Source organism: Pollachius pollachius (genome assembly GCF_949987615.1).
Source record: "Pollachius pollachius genome assembly, chromosome: 2".
Classification (NCBI taxonomy): domain Eukaryota; kingdom Metazoa; phylum Chordata; class Actinopteri; order Gadiformes; family Gadidae; genus Pollachius; species Pollachius pollachius.
The window spans coordinates 763,752-785,152 of NC_136935.1; the positions used below are offsets into that span (position 1 = coordinate 763,752).

General features: G+C 48.4%; 1 protein-coding gene across 1 annotated transcript; it reads left to right on the forward strand.

The window, feature by feature from the left end:
* The first annotated feature begins 15,513 nt into the window (after positions 1-15,513).
* Positions 15,514-20,661, forward strand: hps6 (HPS6 biogenesis of lysosomal organelles complex 2 subunit 3). Its single transcript, XM_079730879.1, has one exon. It carries the CDS (start codon positions 15,811-15,813, stop codon positions 18,700-18,702), a length of 2,892 nt encoding a protein of 963 aa, XP_079587005.1. The 5' UTR covers positions 15,514-15,810; the 3' UTR covers positions 18,703-20,661.
* Positions 20,662-21,401: the final 740 nt, after the last annotated feature.

A 21,401-nucleotide genomic window follows, 5' to 3' on the forward strand; every position in this document is an offset into this window, starting at 1 on the left:
AGGAGTGAGGAGGAGGGGGGAGGAGTGAGGAGGAGTGAGGAGGAGTGAGGAGGAGGGGGGAGGAGTGAGGGGGAGTGAGGAGGAGGGGGGAGGAGGGGGGAGGAGTGAGGAGGAGTGAGGAGGGGTGAGGAGGAGGGGGGAGGAGTGAGGGGGAGTGAGGGGGAGTAAGGAGGAGTGAGGAGGAGGGGGGAGGAGTGAGGGGAGTGAGGAGGAGGGGGGAGGAGTGAGGAGGAGGGGGGAGGAGGGGGGAGGAGTGAGGAGGAGTGAGGAGGAGTGAGGAGTGAGGAGGAGTGAGGGGGAGTGAGGAGGAGGGAGGATGAGTGAGGGGGAGGGAGGAGGAGGGAGGAGGAGGGAGGAGCAGGGAGGAGCAGGGAGGAGGAGGGAGGAGCAGGGAGGAGCAGGGAGGAGGAGGGAGGAGCAGGGAGGAGGAGTGAGGAGGAGGGAGGAGCAGGGAGGAGGAGGGAGGAGCAGGGAGGAGCAGGGAGGAGGAGGGAGGAGGAGGGAGGAGCAGGGAGGAGGAGGGAGGAGCAGGGAGGAGGAGGGAGGAGGAGGGAGGAGCAGGGAGGAGGAGGGAGGAGCAGGGAGGAGCAGGGAGGAGCAGGGAGGAGGAGGGAGGAGGAGGGAGGAGCAGCCCTGAGGGGTTCTGCTCCTAACGGGGTAAAGCCAGAAGGCCTTGACACTAGAGTGCAGTCTGACTCTTGGTCTGTGACAGTCTGTCACACGCTGTTAGGTTTACATTCTTTAGAGCCATCTGTGTGTGTTCATCGTCATTTAATTGTACTTTCTCACTGAACTGATTCAACCGTTTTGCAAAATAACAATTAGAATGTGTGCAGCCAGACGTTCAAAGTTAGTTTTAACAACATATCCATTCCGATCGTTGTATCAAGTTGAAATAAATGTTGCAAGCCAGTTGTTCATGAATTTAGTCGTTAATCTTCGGAAATAAAAATATTGAACTGAATATGGGAAATATAAGCGTAATTATTTTGTGTTGCTACACAAGCAATCAATATCCCCTGGTAGAAATCGACACAATACTCCTTTAATTCAGAGAAGATAGCTGCCAATAAAAAGGGCTGGCCTCTGAAACACCAAGAAACGTAGCATCCTGAAGGCGGTGCTTGTACACCTTATTGAAATGACCATATCTAATTAATTTGAAGATACAATGTTAGTGTAACAGAGTCCTGATCGAAAAAACGAATTACCTGCAGCTAGATATTTAGCAGGGCGTAAGCATTGTAACATTGATTTATCGGTTGCCCCAACACTAACATGGTAATGAAATTCAGCCACTTCAGAAGCCAAGTGCACTTTTGAGAAAACATGGTCACTTGATAACGCGATATAATCTCCAGTCATACCACCATTGACAAGCAATTACTGCTTCCATCTTATCAAAAGGCATAACAAAAAAATATAGTATCATTTAAATACACACACACACACACTAAAAGGTTGTATTAGCCCTATGTTTCTTTGTTGACATATGAGGCAGAGAGGCTGATGATGAAGTTGGACAGCAGTTATGTTAAAGGATGATATCAGCGGCAATCCAAAACATCAAGTCGTGAATAAATAAATAAATGTTACATTAAACCACAAATGATGGCCCGTGTCTGATGACGGATGGTTTTACAGTTCATTAAAATTGGAGGGGTTCAACTGTTCAACGAGGACCAACTGAGAATTCATTTCCCCTTCAAGTTTTAACACATTTGATGAAATCACAAAACATCCCGGTGCAGATGGTAAAGCACGCTGTTGGTTGCTTCCTCGTTAACTGTCAGAATAAACACAACATATACACTGCTCTTTTTACTCCAATGTAAGCATGTTATAGTGCATCACACACAGCGAACAGCGCTGTTTGAACAAATATAGAGTGTGTGTTTGTGGGTATGTGTGTGTGTGTGTGTGTGTGTGTGTGTGTGTCTCTTTCTCTTCTTTTGATATGTTTAATCAAAGCATCTGCCGCCGTCTTCGCTCTCCAATATAAATACCATTGATCACCGTGGAGAACACTCTTTCTTCGACTTTTCTTCGTTTGGCCCTGTTCTGCAAATTTATCAATTGTTTCATCATCATGAGATCTCCCATTTCAATACCACCCTGGAACGCGGGGCGTTCTCCGTGAGCCTAATATACCTTCACACTGCTTTTCCATCCAAGGATAAAAACAATGCGATCCCACCCATTTTAATTAGGTGAAGCCCGGTTGAAGATTGCGTCCACAAATGACGCGCCCATTCAGTCGGACTAAGATAGAAAACTCTTCGGCTGGCCCTCCTCTCCCCTCCTTCTCCTCCTCCTCCTCCCCCTTCTCCTCCTCTCTCCTCCAACCCTTCCTCCCTCTGCTCCTCCGGAGCTGTGGTTGTGGTGGTGGTGTTAAAGCAAGGCTGCTGTCGTTGTCCTTACAGGCACCTTGTCTCTGCAGTGACCTCCTACTCTCTGGACTGGACTAGGCGTATAACCTCACACTGCAGCAGCAGAAGGAGGAATTCGGCACCAAACCGGAGCAGAGGTGGACGGCGGGGCACTCGCTACACATTTCCTGAGCGTCTCCCAGTGGAAATGTTCTGACTTCAAACCGCAATGTCCACAGTCCACCTGGAGGCAGCCTTGAGCCAGAGGCCCAACTCCTACCGTCTCCTTTCACGGTAAATCTCTTTGATAAAAGTGTCAAGTGGAAAAAGACAGTGGAAACACTGTGCTTCCTTAAAAGGCCCTTCACCAGCTAACTACCCTGGTGTATTTCCAGGTGATATCAAACTCACAGCTCTTTAAGCACCCCTCCGTCAGTCCCAGAGTTGTTTGGCCGCATGGAGTTCAGCTCTGTGTTCCCAGTCTACTCTGGCACCACAGCGGTACACGGTGGCAGTCTGGTAATCTCACATTACCACGAGGATGTGAGTTATCGACAGATATTAGTTGCCCTCTTAACTGGGATGAGTCCTATAAATGAGTTATCAATGCTCACATTGACGTTCTGTACACGGTCGATGACCCAGATCCCACACCTGATGTAGAACACAACCAAAGCCAAAGGAAACTAAAGCGCCCCATCATCTGAGAAATATGTTTCAGATGCATAAAATATGCAACTGTTAATTAATGCAGGTCTTGCAATGAAGGTCGATTCAGGTCAATTGTATTTGTATAGCCGTTAATCTAGTCGAAATATCGGAAAGCTTGAAAGGCAATATATCTATGACAAACCTTACCCCTATCCCCCCAAAGGGAAATATCAAACTCTTAATTAACTAGAAAGAAATCATGAGAAGGAACGCAGAGGGGGGGATGGGATGGTAAGGAGTGCAGCGGGTGCCATAATTGACGTACAATCTAATAAAACAAGCAAACATTTGAAGTACAATTAAGAAAATAGAAAATGAATATGTCCTTTGGGGATGAGGTGCTGGCCAATGAGCGAGCTGGTAGTGCCAGGTGGGCCGGCCAGTCGTCCAGTCATGATCAGTGACACACGGAGGAAGAAACAGCATTATGGCAGATTGATGGACAGGGTGGACAAGGAGCATGCTACACCTCGTACCTAGTGGCTATTGGCAGCAGGGTATACTCGTGCTGGCCAACATTGATTTAGCTGTAATGAGAGCGGATGGACACTCCTAGGATCCAAATGAGGGAGTGGAGGAAGCTTTAAAGTTTGGATTGCAGTTTTTCAGCCAAACCTGATCAAAAGTGGCAGACTGTTCCACCGATGGGCCGCTCGATAAGAGAACACTTTGTTTCCTGCTGATTCCCTTTTAACTTTTGGATTTGAAAGAAGGCCAGCGCCTGAAGACCAAGAAGCTCAATAGGGAATATTAAGGTCCTTCAGGTAGGTTGGTGCAACTGCAGGATTTCAAATAAAAGAACGATGAAAGAATGCATTTCTAGTAATACATTTGACGTGAGAGTCAACAGAAGCATAGGGTGTAGGGTCACACAGATTTTTTGTGGGTTTGTTGTTCCTTCGGTCCATCATTTCAGCTCAGTTTTCTGTGTGCTAGCTAATTCCATAGGCGCAAACAATATTGCCAAAAGGAAGTGTGTGGATTACAAAGAGCATTGGACAAAAGACCGACCCTTGGGGATGACCAAAGCTTGGATTCCAGTCTCGATTTTGAAGCTACACAAAGAACAATTAGCGCTTGTGAGATAAGACCTAAACCAGAGAGGATCCGAGCCTTTGATGCCAAACCTGTGTCCGAGACGATGACAGAGTTTGCTGTGGTTAATTGTGTCCAAAGCGTCACTGAGCTCAAGCCTCACCGACAGGGAGCTTGCACTGCCCTCCACTTTGGTCAGGGGACTAGATAACTTTGAACACATAAATACATGACCAAATCTGTAAAGGTTGAGATGTATTTTGAAGTTCCTTTATTAAGCTTTGATTCGGTAAATCTGACGATGCAAACTTTCATTCCTGTGCCTCCTCTCATGCTCCTGTCTACAGTCGTCAGCCAAGAACAGATGCACAGATGCAAGTTTGTGTGCGCGCGCACGCGCGTGTGTGTGTGTGTGTGTGTGTGTGTGTGTGTGTGTGTGTGTGTGTGTGTGTGTGTGTGTGTGTGTGTGTGTGTGTGTGTCTTACCATATGTCATATTGGTTCTACCCAACCGAAGCAGTGTAAGCTATGCATCAAGCCTGCCGGAGTGCCTGCGTCTTCTTGCCAAGTCTAATTCCCACGTGAACGCCGACATCAGCCTCACACAGCGGGCTGACTGAAGGTAAATCAAGGCTCGCTACAAGAGAATCAGCTCCTTCTCCTCTTTACCTCTCCCCCATGTTCTACCAGCCTATCTGCCCCCAGTGGCAGGGCTGTTGGCCTGTTGAAGGATGGGGCCGAAAGAGAGACAGAGAGAGAGAGAGAGAGAGAGAGAGGGAGAGAGAGAGAGGGAGAGAGAGCGAGCGAGAGAGAGAGCGAGAGAGAGAGAGAGAGCGAGAGAGAGCGAGAGAGAGAAAGCAAGAGAGAGCGAGAGAGAGAGAGCGAGAGCGAGAGAGAGAGAGAGAGAGAGAGAGCGAGAGAGAGAGAGAGAGAGAGAGAGAGAGATTTGTAATGAGGCAGGGGGGTCGTTGGAAGGTGGGTAGTAGTAGGATTATAAGTAGTATAAGTACCGTATTTCCCGCACTATAACGCGCACCGGATTATAAGGTGCACCTTCAATGAATGACCTATTTTAGAACTTTTTTCATAAATAGGGCGCACCGGATTATAAGGCGCAAAGCATAAAAGATACTGCAGTCAAACGTTTGACTGGGGATGCGTTATGCATCCACTAGATGGAGCTGTGCTAATTGTATAGCTCGTCACGCGCAACGCAACTGTGAGGACGAGTTGCTGCATTTAGCAGATATAAAACTGGAACCTTTATGACAAAAAAGTAAAACACAATTACGCAGTTCCAAACCTTAGATTTTTTAAATATCTTGCAAACGTGAATGATACAAAGTAGAGCATCGCACCCTCGAATCTTGTAGTGTGGCCAGTCTTCCGCCCGATTTCCTGGCTCTGTGATCGTATAGTGTAATGTGTATAGTGACCGTAATGCTGCAAGCGGTGTGGCTTTATCGTAGTCGTAGTGAAACATTTTATTATTATTATTAAATTGTTTTTATTGGTTTTTCATACTGAAACATTTTGACAGAGCGCCGTTTCCAACCAGTATGGATCAACCAATTAACCAATTGATCCATATATAAGGCGCTCCGGATTATAAGGCGCACTGTCGTTTTTTGAGAAAATTACCGGCTTTTAAGTGCGCCTTATAGTGCGGAAAATACGGTATTATAGACTTGAAGTATGGGGACCAGAGATGATACGGGAGAAAAAGTGAAAAAGGAAACACACTGAGAGCAAACTAATTAAAAAGTCCCTCATTCAAGGGTAGTATGTGTCTGGGATGTGAAGAGATGCGATGAGATGGTTTATGGAGCGAGGTGCAGGAATTAGAAACGCAGAATGAAGGGAAGGAATTAAGAGAACCTTCGTGAAAGAGCTCTACTCGAGAGCACTAACCAGTTCCCCTTCTTTACGGTTCCTCCAAGAGTTCCCAACATTGGCTGGGGACAAGAAGTACCCTGAGGGGGAGTGAGGAGGAGGAGGGAGGCAGGAGGAAGAGAGGAAGGAGGGGGAGGAGGGGAGGGAAGGAAGAGGAGGGAGACCAGGGACATCGATTCAGGTCCCGGGGATTCTTTATCTCAGAGTACAACTGCTGCATAAATGAGTCTCACAGGACAGCTACAGGCTCCTGCTATATTCCGATCCTCCTATCCCAAACACACACACATGCACACACACATGCACACACACACACCATCACTCATAGTCTCTCGTCCGCTTCCTCTTTCCATTAAGCCCGCTCCCTGCTGCCGTCCTGTGAAGACCATGAAAGCGGGATCAGTATCGGCGCTGCCATCTGATTGGTGGTGCAGCTCTGGGTGGAGCCTGGATCAGTCAGACGCTATAAGTCTCCTCCGCGGGAGGAAGGATGACAGCTCTATCAGAACAGGCCCTCGTCTCTCCAGTCCGAGAATCTCCCGTCACTCCAGTGGGCTCTGATGAGGCAGCTCTGTGTGTGTGTGTGTGTGTGTGTGTGTGTGCGTGTGTGTTCGTGTGCATGTGTGGGTGTTCTGCGTTTGTGTTATGTAGAACTACATTTTTGGGGTGGGGGGGTGTTGACAGGTGGAGGGCTGCGAAGGTGACGATGGACGTGGGCACGGGGGGGGGGGGGGGGTGTACTGGTCTACAGTCACCAGAGGGGGGGGGGTGTACTGGTCTACAGTCACCATGGGGGGGGGGGTGTACTGGTCTACAGTCACCATGGGGGGGGGGGGGGTGTACTGGTCTACAGTCACCATGGGGGGGGGGTGTACTGGTCTACAGTCACCATGGGGGGGGGGGTGTACTGGTCTACAGTCACCATGGGGGGGGGGTGTACTGGTCTACAGTCACCAGAGGGGGGGGGGGTGTACTGGTCTACAGTCACCATGGGGGGGGGGGGGGTGTACTGGTCTACAGTCACCAGAGGGGGGGGGTGTACTGGTCTACAGTCACCAGAGGGGGGGGGGTGTACTGGTCTACAGTCACCATGGGGGGGGGGGGTGTACTGGTCTACAGGCACCAGAGGGGGGGGGGGGGTGCTGTACAGTCTCCTTGACAGCAGGCCAGCATCCCAACACAGGTGTGAAAGCCACCGGCTGGCCGTGCGCCCCCCCACAGTGAACCCTGGGGCGCGTTGGGCTGAAGCCCTTTCCTCTGCCTATAGACCACGGGGTTGGCTCTCCATGAATGCGCGGCGCCGACCAGCCACCAGGGGGAGCTCATTGAGCACACAGAGGCCACGGGGTTATACCTTAAGGGACCCAGTGAGGGCTGGGGCGGGCCGGCCTCACTGCCCTCAGCACACCGGATCCCCTCTCCTGTCTGGAGGGGGGGAGGAGGGGAGGTAGGGTGGGGGGGGTGTGTGTGGGGGGGGGGGGGGGGGGGGGGGGGGGGGGGGGGGGGGGGTTGGAGGGGGGAGGGGGGGGGGGGGGGGTTGAATTAAGAAGGCATCCCCTCGGGAGGCTAATGTAAGATAGAAGGTCTCCTGGCGTTGGAGAACACTGATTTATCTTTATTTAATAAGATGTGAATATTTGATAAGACCACAGTGGAGTAGAGTTTGATCCGTGATTGAGGTGTGTGTGTGTGCGTGCGTGTGTGCGTGCGTGCGTGCGTGTGATGAGCTTGAATGCTAAAGCAGCCCCCGCCTTAATTCATTCATGGTCTTCTTTTACTTCCAGAGGTAAATTTAATTAGTGATACCCCAGTTTTTAATGAGGAGCGGGAGACTATAACTCTATCATTTTGATTTCAGAATTTTAAATAACATCAGACAGGACAGGACAAGGATGAATATTCATATGCAATTAAAATGTCATTGATGCACATTACATATCACATTACTGTTGATATTTGTATTTGCAACAGTCCCTGTGGTGGGTTATCCTGACCAAACTAACCTCACAGGAAGATATTGAACGCTTCTTCAAAACACGCACTAATAACATTTCTCAAGTTAAAGGGAAAGACAAGCAAATATTTTAAAGCGTGCACAAAAAGGCTGCTGCTACTTAAAGCCAACTCGTCCTCACCTCACAGACCCCCTGGATCACTGGATCGTAACGTCTGCCTTATATCTAAACTCTTGTCTACATTTCCACTGTTTTACCATTGAGTCATTTAGCCGAAGGGACTTGGATTATATCGATTCACACGTCAACACTGAAGGATGCCTAGACCGCGGACGTCGGGGATGGAACCCCGATACTTCCCAATACTATACTCTACTCTGGTCAATGAAGGCCGGTGAATGCAGTCATAGCTTTAAATAGTTGTCCCAACATCAGTGAACCTCTCTTTTTGTCTGACGCTGAGAGTAGAAATGTTCTGTTTTTGTTTGTCATCCTCAGCACAGTGAGGTCAACCCCGTCGAGGGAAAGAGAGTTGTAAGAGCTTATTGCCTGTCTTGCTCAGTGGCACTCTGGCAGGTTAGAAGGCTGCTGTCAGGGAGCTGTCATGGTCCGACCCAACACCCCAGCACAAAAGCTTCCCCGTGCAGTACGCAGAACAAGCTGCCATTCCAAGAGGGGAGTGTGTGATTGTGTTTGTGTGTGGGTAAATGTGTGTGTGAGATAAACGTCTCACAGCGAGAGATAAAATAAATGTGCATTATATTACTCTAAACTGTACATTACTCGACATAGCATAATACTAGCTTATTCTAGTATTATCTAAAAAATGTTTCCATAAAGAATGTATTTGAATGATTAACCTTGATTGATAGTATGTTTACACTTTCCTGTATTTGTGTAACATCCTAAGTTAGTACCTTTCACTGAATATACTTGTACTGTATCCATGTTTCCCATGGCAGTAAAGCCGTGTGAATTGAATTGATGGAGAGGGAAGAGAAAGATTGGAAGCACCGGAAGAGAACAGGTGTTTACGTTAATGCAGCTCTTCTTGTAACCGCCCGAGACCTATAAAGAAATCCCCCATAAAGGCAGACGGAGCGCTACAGATGGAGAAACATGTTCATGAAATAGTACAAATGCAGATTTAGAACAGGTGGGATATGGCTCAGACGCAAGAGCAAAAGTACCACCTACCACACACACACACACACACTCACACACACCGAGCTCCTGTCAAATCTGCCACCAGCCAACACAAGGCCTTTAAAGAGGAAACATCAAGGTTCCATGGATACTGGAGAAGGAGCTAAATTAGGCCACGGCTGGGGAGAGGATGCACCGCATGATCAAAAGACCTGATGATCGTCCTCTCCCGGCTTCCACTGTTCCACCGTGCCAGCGAGTTAAGCCCCGGCAGAGAGGAGCTCAGGGCTCCAAGCAAGAGACATGTCTCTGTCGGATCTGGGTTCACCTGGAATAGCATGTACCATGAGCCCGGCAGAGTCCCCGGGAATAGAGATACCAGGGGAGGACAGAGAGGGGGCGAGATGGGGAGAGAGAGAGAGAGAGAGAGAGAGAGAGAGAGAGAGAGAGAGAGAGAGAGAGAGAGAGAGAGAGAGAGAGAGAGAGAGAGCAGAATAGGAATGACACGTTCCGTTTAAACTTGGAAGTCAGAATTTTTAAGTTCCCAGTCTGAATTTTAAACAGGACCGCTTCGCTGAAGTTGGATTTCCTTAGAGAACATCACAACCCCAATCTAAGGATCCAAGATGGCTGCTCTGCGCATCAGCAGTAATGAAAGCTGTAGTAATACCCTGTTAATTAGCACTCATGTCTTATGTGTGTCCATCTTTGGACATGCTTCTAGGGTGTTAAATATCATGCACTGCTAACAGTGGCTCACAATGGCTTACCTGGTAGAATTTGTATTTCTAAATGTCAACTCTGTGTGACTTCATTCCCATCATCAACTTCCTAGGTAAATGGAACACAGCAAGTGAGAGAGAGATGTAGAGAGAGAGATGTAAAGAGAGAGAGAGAGAGAGAGAGAGAGAGAGAGAGAGAGATTGAAGGTGATGCTGAGAGATTTAAAAAGAGAGGGCGAATTGTAAGCAGGAGAGAGAGAGAGAGAGGGAGGGAGAGAGAGAGAGTTCCTAGTGGATAATAAGGCAGGTCCATACAATTTCAGGCTGATTAATGAAAAAAAATCAGTGAGGTGAAGGGAACAGGCAATCACATTAGGAGACGAGGAGGAGGATGAGGAGGCTAAATCCTCGTCTTTGATGCGAGACGCAGGTGAGCCATGGTGTTTTGTGAACACCTGAAGCATTGTGACTCACCTCGCCTTCTCATATCTGCCAAAACACAGGGGAGAGATGTTCCTGTCGTCTGCCGGGGCTTTGGTTGAGTGTGTTTGTGTGTGTGTGGTTGAGTGTGTTTGTCTGTGTGTGGAAGTGTGTGTTTGTGTGTGTGGGAGTGTAGGTATGTGGGTTATGGTGTTGACTGCATGTACTCAAAACCAAGTTTCCGCTTCAGATTTGTGGCAAGAAAAGCAGCAGAAGGAGTCAGGACCTTGCCTGAAGGTAACCACAGCATTTGTAAACCTTGGCAATTCTCGAAGTCAAAGTTGACGTGGCCTCATGTGCTCTATCGAGTACTACCGGTAAAGCTCACCAATGGACACACTGCCAGTCTGTGGTGACTCACGGAACTGCAGAAGAAGAAGGAAGACAACGTGAAGACAAAAATGGGAGGGCAAAAGATGATCAGAGAACACATTCAGGGTAGAGTGAGAGGCAAAAATAACTAAATGAGCTGCCAAGGACCATAAATCCCATTAATAGTGTGATTTGAGAGCTAATGCTCTTCCCGTCCTGATTAAGGGTACGGGTCACTGAGACAAGCGCCGCTGCTTAATGAGGGAAAGCCGATGGTGTAGGATCTGCTCACATCAGTGCAATTCAGATGAAGCAGGGCACCTATTGAAAATGGACCAGTCGAAATGAAAATGACATGGGTCACTCTGTGGCCTCTGGTTTGGAACTTTCCATTGATAGGGAAGACATTAAGGAGCAGAGCAAGGTTATTGTGATTTGCTGGCTGCTAACGGCATCACCAAATGTAGAGATGTTTTTCTCCTGCTTAAGATAGTCTCTTTGGCTAACATTTAAAACACTCACACGTCTAGTAACAATAGAAGTTAAAGGCACGTAGGCCGTTTGGCATTTACTAAACCAACAGCTTAAAAGTAAGAAGGGGAAAAGATTCGTCTTTAATGGAAATGTCAGTAATACAAAAAAATAATAATACTGCTATACTCTATTCTTATGCATCATTTCGTTTTATGGATTTCAGAAGTCATTTTCTGTTTAACATCTTTGTTCCATCGTAAAAACAGTACATCTTGTAGCCATCTGTGCATTTGGATATGTGTTGCTAGATAACATATCCACAATGTATGAATTACATGAATAACACAACTGAAAAAGTCCCCCTTCAGAGTTCTGGGGGGGAACATGCCAAAATGTTTCTTAAAATGCCGAACCGATAACAAACGTTTCTGTTCTTTTTGCCAACCACCTCCCTGAAGTAATCTCTACATAAAATCCCCCACAGGAGTTCTATTGTAAGCCGTTGACATCCCAAACAAGAAGATTGTCTGCCGCTGTCACACAGTCTCTCTGTGGAAGAGAGTGGGGCAGATTGGCCTCTGAATCCGTTTGTTTCTCTAATGAGCCCAGAAACTCTCTTCCTCTTCCCTCTCCACAACCAAACCTCTATCAGCAGGCGTTCAGGCTGCTGCTCCGTCTCTAATGTTGTCATCCGACTTCTACTGGGAACTGTTTGCCTTCGAGTTTACCATGATGACTTTGTCTTAAGACAAAGAGACACATGTCTGGATCATGCTGGCTCACACAAACACACAAGCCCAGTTCAATACAATTGTGGATTGAAGACATGCCCAAGTTGTTTTGCGTGGTACACTGACTCATGCTATTAACACTGTATCATTGTTTTCATATTTTGCTTGTTTTGGGGGTTTTTTGGGAGAAATTTCGCTTCACTTAATATTCAGCCTTTCTTATCTTGAAGGCTTCCAAAAACACAACCATAACATAACAATAACAGCTTGTCATGGCATGATGCCCTGCAAAGGCGCACAGTCAACGGATTCCTCCCATTGGAGGAGCAACTCACCCCCATCACAACCCTTACCTGTTCCCCACACTCAACCCTTACCTGTTCCCCACACACAACCCTTACCTGATCCAACACACACACACCTCTTACCCTTTTCATTACACACACACACACACACACACACACACACACACACACACACACACACACACACACACACACACACACACACACACACACACACACACACTAGTCTTACCTGTTCTATTGAGACACAGAGGATTTATATTTCCTCCTCCTCGCCTTGTGTTGTTGTTGCCCTCCTCTGGTTTAGCAGGATGGGTATCGCCAGAAGACACAATACAACAATGACCTTTGAGACATTAAGAGAGAGAGAGAGAGAGAGATGGAAAACAGATGGAGTGATAAGAGTAGAGAGTGCATAGCTACCAAACTTGGTAATAACCATGGGGTAGGACACCTTAGTGGCTAGCGTTTTGACCGGTGGGGCTTACAGGCGCACCATAAAGGTCTCCGCTTCCACCTCCAAGAGCTTCAATTCACACTAAATATACGGTCCAATCATATTTATTGCTAATACAAAATAACCCAATTCATCCCTCACTGGCCTTCCTCCCTCTAGCTGCCACCTGCCAACTTAATCAACACCACGACACAACTTGTAACCAATTAACCAATTAACCCTCACACACACACAAGCGACCGGGAAACCAAAACAAAGACAGCCCAGAGATAATCACTGAGATTGTGACCAAAAGCAAATCAACAAACAAACACAAAGCCATGTGACCAAAGGTCGTCAAGCCATCGACGCAAACCAATTCCGGACCAAAAGGCTTTGGGTTTGAATCCTCAATGTCCCCTAACTGAATCTAGAGGACAGCTGGACGACAGCATTTAAACTTTCATTTGACACAGCTGGCATGCTTGATTTAGTAGATAAAGATGTCAACTGTATAAACACAAGCTGTGTTACCATCATACCATGCTAACTATTGGTAATGAGTGTGGGTGTGTGTTGGTGTGGGTTATTTTTATCTCTTCTTTGTAGCCTATCTTCCTCCAATCCAGTTATCTCTAGATAAGAGTTGTATCAGTCTTTCACTGGCAAGGAGAAGCAGACTAATCTCACTGTTTAAAGGTTCTATGCCGTCCAAGCAAACCTTTCAAAACGAACCTAGAATCTGAGGGAGTAAAATTTAAAAACACATTCATAGCAACGTTTTATCAAGAAAACAAAACACTAGAGGGAGCCAGATTGTGGGAAAGTTAAACACATCCTATTTTAAAGGTGACCCAAACCCAACCCCAATAATATTGGTACGCAATATTTCCTTCCTTATGGGACTGGAAAGGGTGGACATTCGTGAAAACCCACGGCTACCATATGCTGTTTACTTACAACTTTATAGATATCTCTCTCGCAATCTCTCTCTCCTTCTCGTACAGCCCCGTTTCATTCTCTCTCTCTCTCGCTATCTGAAATGTAGTTTACTCCCTCAAGCTTTTCTCTCATCAGTGTCCCCAAGAAGTAGATTCATGTTTCACATAGGCCTGCACGACGACGCAACATCGTTCAACAGAGGTTGTTACAAAACTAAAAGAAAAGCCTTGAGGAAAGCTCAATACTGACCTCAAGTGGTTATGAAATGTATTAACATCAAAACGCCCCTCAATATGATATGCTCTCATTCGCTCACTTAATAATCGATTTCAACAAGACAAATGTTGATTTAATACGTTTTCCAATGTTGTGCACGAGAAATTACCTATTTTTAAGGGATTTAGGGAGCAGCATTTCAGTTGAACCAGCAGGCTTCAACTGAAGTGATTAAATCATGGGATCACAAGATTGCCTTCTTACTCATGAGTCATGATGATTAACTAATTTAGACCTACATGTGAGGGGACTACATAACGTATATATGATAGGAAGTTGAATACCATGTGCAAATGTAAAAGAAAAAAGCATATATAGGCCCATATATAGATAGACATAACCCAATTAAGTATGACATTTAATTTGCGAAAATTAAATAAACTGATGTTATGTCTGCTACTGAAAACACGTGATATATCTTCTGTCCACACGCCCGGACCATGGACTACCAGAGAAACAGCTATGTGTATTTTCTATAAATACTAGGCATGTAATGAAGGGGTTTCTGACAACAGATGGAAATCGTATATATATATTCGTTTAATGTTGATGTTCACAAGAAATTACCTATTGGAAAGACATTTGGGAACCAGCTGGCTTCCACTGACGTGATTAAATCATGGGATCACAAGATTGCATTCTCACTCATAATGAGTAATGATGATTAATTTTGACCTATATTTGAGGCAATTGGCATGTTTTAAAAATGAGGAAGTTTAATACCAAGTGGAAATGTAAATAAATATATATATATATATATATATATAAAATGATGGTTATATATATAACCATCATTTTTTTATATATACAATTCTAACCAAATTGAGCATGAGATGTAATTTGCAGAAATTAAATAAAATTATGTCATGCCTACTGCTGAAAACACGTGATACAGTATCTTCTGTCCACGGAGCTGGACCATGGACTACCCAGACAAACAATACGTGTATTTCCCAAGGGGTTGCTGACATGCCCTGTGTCGTGGGTACTTTACAGGCCCCACCCGGAGCCATGGAGAGAGAATATTAGAGATAATAACGTTATCTCTGTCACTCTGGCCCCACCTACAAGCGTTATCGTCGTTGACATCTGACCAACATACTTGCAAACTTGCAGTACAGACTGGAATTTATTAACGTGAAAAAAGTAAACAGCCAAAATAAAAAAGTTTAATAAAAATACGTATTTTATAACGTATTTTGCTTCATCGGTGAAAGTAAATGAAATACCCAGGGTTTCTAGTTTCAAACTGACCCACCCACATTTGGTTTCCACAGAGCGCCAAACCAGGTTTCCATAGCTACGGGGATGGTGGTGGGATAGGATGACGAGGAGGAGGAGCGAGCCAAAAACGAAATTGCAAGCTGACATTTTTAATTAAGATGAATTGAAACATAACAGATGGAAATCGGATTGATTTCTTCTTATTGGTTACAGGCAACAGACAACACATTGGATGTCAGAGAAGGGTCCAAGAACACGCTCATTAGTAAGTTGAAAAGCTGCCACAAATGTAATCATTTAAGTTATTCGCGCTGAAAAAATGACTAACATGACACACTCTGAGACATATTTAAATACTTAAATGCGAAATAAGAAGCTCTTTAAATAGCTGTGTATAGAAAAAGTTGACATGTAAACGTCATATCTAAGACCTGCCCCTTATGTAAATTGCCCCCGGTATCCGGAAATTAACGATCTCGTGATGTCAGGGGGTTGTGTGTTAGCAGAGCATCGGAATGACGCGAGTGGCTTTCTGCTTTAAGAAATAAAACAGTCCAGTCGCTGATCTTTTTTTTTTTACTATTTAGAATAGCTGGCAACTTTCGACATGGGACCATAAACGCGGAAGTACTGTCGGTGGATGTATTCGTCGGCATGGACGGTAATGGGAAGTCTCTCGTCGGACCTAACGGGATGCCATTCGGTTAGCCGTTCAGGATTCAAAAGTTGAGATTGGTTACCTCACGCTAGCTGGCTGGCTAGTAAAAGGTTTCGTTTGAATACCTCACCATAAGTCACATATGCTTGTCTTGCAAAGTAAACCCGGAGTCATGACACGCCCGACCCTGGAGCGAGTGACGGACTTTGGCGACTATACGTGTGGTAACGAATTACACGAATTTTTAAAGCAGACCAACACTGATAACCGAGGCACAAGCAATCTGTCAGATGTGCGCCTCAGTCCAGATGGGCGTCACATTCATGTCATTCTCCGCCAGCCCAAAGTGGGTCTGCTGACATTCGACAAATATGAAACACCACAGATCATCCCGAATCAAAAGCGTCTGGACCTGCGTTTGACGCGCACCTCATCGATAGTGGACATCATTTATTTGGACCACAACAACAACAGGAACGCTGACATCGCCACGCTCGTCGTTGTGTACGAGAATGGCAAAGCGGAGTTCTGGAAATTTCAGGAGTGCAAAGCGGGCTGGCAGCTCCTCCAGACGTCGGACTTGTGTAACAGCCCCCGCGCCAGAGTGGTGTCTGTGTCGTCCTGCGCCAACCTTATCATCTGGTGTGAGGAAAGACCGCACTCTGAAAGCTCTCCGTCTGTCAGCGCCACCAGGAATAACTTCAGATACTGCATTTGCAAGCGTGCCTACGAGGTGGAGGAGGAGGGCGTGATTTTGGGAGGAGTGAAGATCGCCCTGCACAACAACCCCAGCTTCACCGTCATCAACTCGGGTGACTATGTTTACCTGCTGCCCGCCGCGCCCCAGGAGAAGCCCCTGCTGAGCGTCTCTCAGTGTCTGCTCTCGTGGTCGCCTCAGCGGGGCGCGTTCAGGGTGTGCACCACGTGTAAAGGCGCTTTGCTGTTGAAGAAAGACTCCTCCTCTTCCCCTAAAGAAACAGACTTCAAACGATTGGTGACGGACTGTTTAGGTTACCTATCGTCTCTGCACCCCCCCGAGATCCACGGGTTCTCCCCTGCCGCCTGCGGGGGGCTTCTGCTGTTGCTCAGCACCGGCTGGGTGACTCTCCTGCAGAGGGACGGCGCCCTGAGGCCCATCTACCGCCTGGGGGGCCCGCCCCCCTGCGCCCCCACAGCGCTGCACAGCAGCCTCCAGGCGTACGGGGACACGCTGGCGCTGGCGGCGGGCCGGACGCTGTACCTGGTGGCGCTGCGGTGCGGCCGGGAGCTGCAGCAGATCCCCCTGAAGCAGGACGGCCTGCTGTACGTCCAGCGGGGGGACAGAAGGGCCCCCCGCCTGCTGCTGGGGACCGGGCTGTACGTGGTGGAGCGGGGGCCGGAGGAGGCGGGGGGGGAGGGCCGCGGTTTCGTCCCCGACAACGGGCCTCTGTTTCCCGTGGCGGCGGCGGAGGGCGACAGCCTGGTGGAGTCGGTGTTCGAGGAGGCGTGTAAGTACTACCAGAGGCGGAGCCTCAGCAGCACCCAGCTCACCGTGGACAAGCTGAAGAAGGCGGGCATGTTCCAGGCACCCATCTCCCTGGCGACCATCCTCAAGGACTACCTACGGGACGGGGGGAGGCTCAAGGCGGGGCCGGGCCGGTTCGACGGGGGTCCTCCCCCGGGCGGGCAGGACAAGCTGCTGGGCTCCCTGGAGGCGGAGCTGAAGGCCCTGGTCTCGCTGGAGGAGGTGAAGGGGAGGTTGGTGCGGGCCGGGGAGGAGGAGGTGGGGGCGCTCTGCGAGAGCCTGGTCCATCAGGAGGTGGGCCGGCTGCTGACGGCGGCGGAGCTGGACGGCGAGGCCCTGCTCTACCTCAACGCGCTCTTCAGCCGGTTCCCCCCGCAGGCCTGGGGGGCCCTGCAGGCCGCCCTGCAGCTCCAGTGCAACGGCTCGGGCTCCCTCTCCAGCCGGGCCCCCGCCGAGGTGTGGAAGGCCGTCCTGGGCCCCGCCCACCTCCCCGGCCCCCCAGCAGACCCCGCCTCTCTCCCCGGCAGCCAGCCCAAGAACAGGCACCACCTCAAGGCCGCGCCCGGCCCCCAGGCCACGGAGCCCCCCCTGCCCGTGTTCGAGCTCCTGTGCCTCACGGTGCTCCGCTTCCAGGCCGGCTGGCTGCCGGGGCTCCTGGAGCTGGCCCACCAGCAGCAGGGCGCGGGCGGGCTGAGCGTCAGCCTGGCCTCCTCCTGCTGGAGCTACGCCCCCGGCCGCGGCGGGGCGGACAACGGGGAGGGCGCCGTGCCGCTCTACAAACGGGCCCTGTCTGTCCTGCACAGCCAGGGGCCGGGCGCGGACCCCCGACAGAGCCAGGACCTGGAGGTGGAGCTGCTGTTGGTCAGCGGCCGCCCCAACGCCGTCCTGCAGGCCCTGAGGAACCTGATGCGGCGCAGCCAGTGGGCGCGGGCCACGCAGGTGGCCCAGAGGTTCTGCCAGCAGAGCCCGCTGCTCAACAAGGAGATCTTCGCCTCCCTGCTGTGCGAGGTGGCCCAGCACCGGGACCTGGACCCCTACCTGGACCTGCTCTGGGCGCTGTGCCCCGAGGACCTCACCGTCACCAGCATCCTCAACCTGGTGCTGAAGAACCTCCCCGGGCCCAACCGCCCTCCCCTCTCCTCCCCCCTCGCCCCCCCCTGCTCCGTGCTCCCGTCCCCGTTCCCCCGGCCCCGCTCCACGGAGCTGACCGTGGGCCTGCTGAAGCCCCTGCTCAGGAAGGTCCTCCAGAGAGAGACAAAGCCCAGCCGGCGCTACGCCGACATCCTCCAGTCCCCCGTGTTCCCCCCGGCCCGCCCGCCCCGACAGCCCTCAGGGCAGCAGAACGGGGGGCAGCAGCCCAGGACGACGGCCCAGGCGGCCCCCCACACAGACCCCCCCCAGCGGGGCAGTGACCCTGCGGCCGGCCCCACACCACGACCGCTGGAACGCGACCCACTCGGATGCAAGGGGGGGCCCCCGCTGGCCGCGAGCCCGCACAGCGGCACGGCTCCAGGCCGGCGGGATGAGTGAGAGGGGTGCCCCGCTGGGCTGGGGGACAGGCAGCTGGTTCAGTGTACAGTCAAGTCTGGAAATCTGTTTCGTACAATTAAAGGTATTCTCAATTGGCTTTTGCTGTAACAAGAATACGACAATCAAAGTCAAAGAGTGAACAATAGTCACTTCCCTTGATGACTATTTATGGTTGAATGGTGTTTTTTTTATATATATTATTTTTAGAAATGGATGAAAGAACTGACAGTAACACCTGCTTTGCCATTGCTGAAGACTATCACTAATACTAAGAACAGTTATGACTACTATTGCCCAGTGAACGCCTACTGAAGCTCAGTGTGTTCTGTATACTCGTGGTATTTCACTCTAAATCAGAGTGAATATATGAGTGATGTTATTTAGACTTTAGAGGTTAAAGCATGAACGAGAGTGAGGAAAGAGATGCATAAGGTGTTAATGAATAGCCATTATCGAAAGACAAATAGTAATATATTAAAATGATGCGTGGAGGAAGAAATGAACTGCCTTGTTCCTCGTTGTGAGTCACTGGGTGCAAAGTGTGTTCCTCAAAGACTTATGAATATTAATGAGCAGCAGGCTTTGTTTTTTTGAGATTTGGACAATTGCCATCAGGATCAACCTTGCTTAATCATTAAATGTGAAGGAGGGTTTATAGCTATCCAATAGTTGTTACTCCTAATTGAGTAACGTTGTTTTATTTTTCCTAATGCCTAACCCTTTCCAACAGCTCAAACATTACCCAACTGAGTCGCTGTGAACCTGACCTTTGTTTTTACTGTCACATCACCTCAGTAATCCAAGCTCAGCTCTCCAATATCATTTCCTCCATTCTCTGCTTCTCGTCTTCTCTTGGGCCTCCATCTTGTCCCGCCACCCAAAGGGACATTCCAGTGGAATGTTCACAGTCCGCCCTTACAATCACATTTCCAGAGTAATTCTGTTAGTCTCTTTAAGAAGGGGAAGGGCAGCGCACGTTGTGATTCATGACACACACACGCATACACATACACACACACAGGGTGCGTATCAGGTCCAGTTCAGGCCTTGAGGCTAATATTCTAAGAGATGTTGGACCTTTTGTTTGAAACTATGTACTTTGCCGTCGCAAATTGGTCCAAACCAGTATTAACTCCTAACCAAAGTATTGTGTGCCATGGCTGCTGAGATAAACATGCAACATACATGTGTATGATAAAGTAATATGTACATTAAGTACTGTAAACCAGAATGCTTGTTGGTGCCTCCGATGTTGATGCCTTTGTGCTATATTTCTATTACATTCTTTTCATACTTTTTTGCTGAAGGTTTACTAAATCTAATAATACTGCCTTATGTGAAGCTTGGTTTTATAATAAGAAAACTGTCTTGGAAAAAGTGTTATTTATTTGAAGAATAAGAAAGGTTGTGGTGACCAGCTGCTGGCTGACGTGGAGGGGACTGTATGTAGGAGCCTGTAAGCAGGTATGGGTCACAGACAACTATAACAAACACGTGACTCTGGAATGCCCCAGAACAAAGTGGGACCGTGGGCAGCAGTGGAGCTTCTTCACACACGAGGGTCACATTCTGCTCCCCCCTCCATCACGCTCACATGTGACTCGTGTGCTGGAGTGGGGAGAGAGGGGGGGTTGGGTATGCCTTTGACTTATTTACTATGTGTTTTCTCCCACCACTGTTGTAATCACAAGGCCATTTTAATTGACTGCTGCCATTTTGATTTAGATTTTTTTATGTGTGCAGTTCTGTGTATTTGCACGAGTTTTGAATGCCCACTTTGGGGGGGGGGGTATGTTGCTAACATTGCAGTCATTTGTAAATTACAATTGTTTTTCTCGCAACTGACAATCAGAGGTAAAGCACTCGCATTCTTTCACAGGACAAAAGGTGTCATATCAATGTCAGAGTCAACATCTTGTGTGTGTATATACCGGTATACATATCTTAACTGTTATTAAATTTAAGATGCTTACTTAACATGTCTTTGGGGTGTCGTATACGGTCGCTCATCTCAATGGTAGCAGTGTGGCGGGGGTCTTTAACTTAGTTGGTGTTGTTTCAACTCATTGTGGATGTTCTGCCTTGCTTGGCCCTCACAGGCGCTCTGAAAAATAATCTCAAAACCCAGATTATTTATGGATAGGAATATATAAAATCAGGCTAGTATGGAATTTCTATTATACCGTGCATCGGTTCATATCAATGGTCATTTCTAATATCAATATACAAAATTAAATAGTGGATTTAGAAGCAGTTCTTAGAGGTTTTTATTGTTTTAAGATGAGATGAAGTATGAAAGAACAGAAAGTGCATCTCACTGCACAAACCCTAATCAGGGTTAAATGTCACTCGCACTAGGCCCGCCCATGCGTTCTGTTCCCCTATCAGACATCACCGTTCACACTAGGCCCGCCCATGCGTTCTGTTCCCCTATCAGACATCACCGTTCACACTAGGCCCGCCCATGCGTTGTTCCCCTATCAGACATCACCGTTCACACACCAGAGTGCTGAGCCAGAGGATCTTTGTCTTCTCGTGTTACAAGGTCCTGAGAAAGGCTGGTGTTGTAATTTTATTGATTCACCTGTTCCATCTTTAGACCTTACTCTGAATTTAAACAGGGCTCCTCTGCAGTACCAGCTGATTTTGTGCTTCTGAAACATGTCGCGTTTTGCACTTAGTCTCAGCGGGCTGGCTAT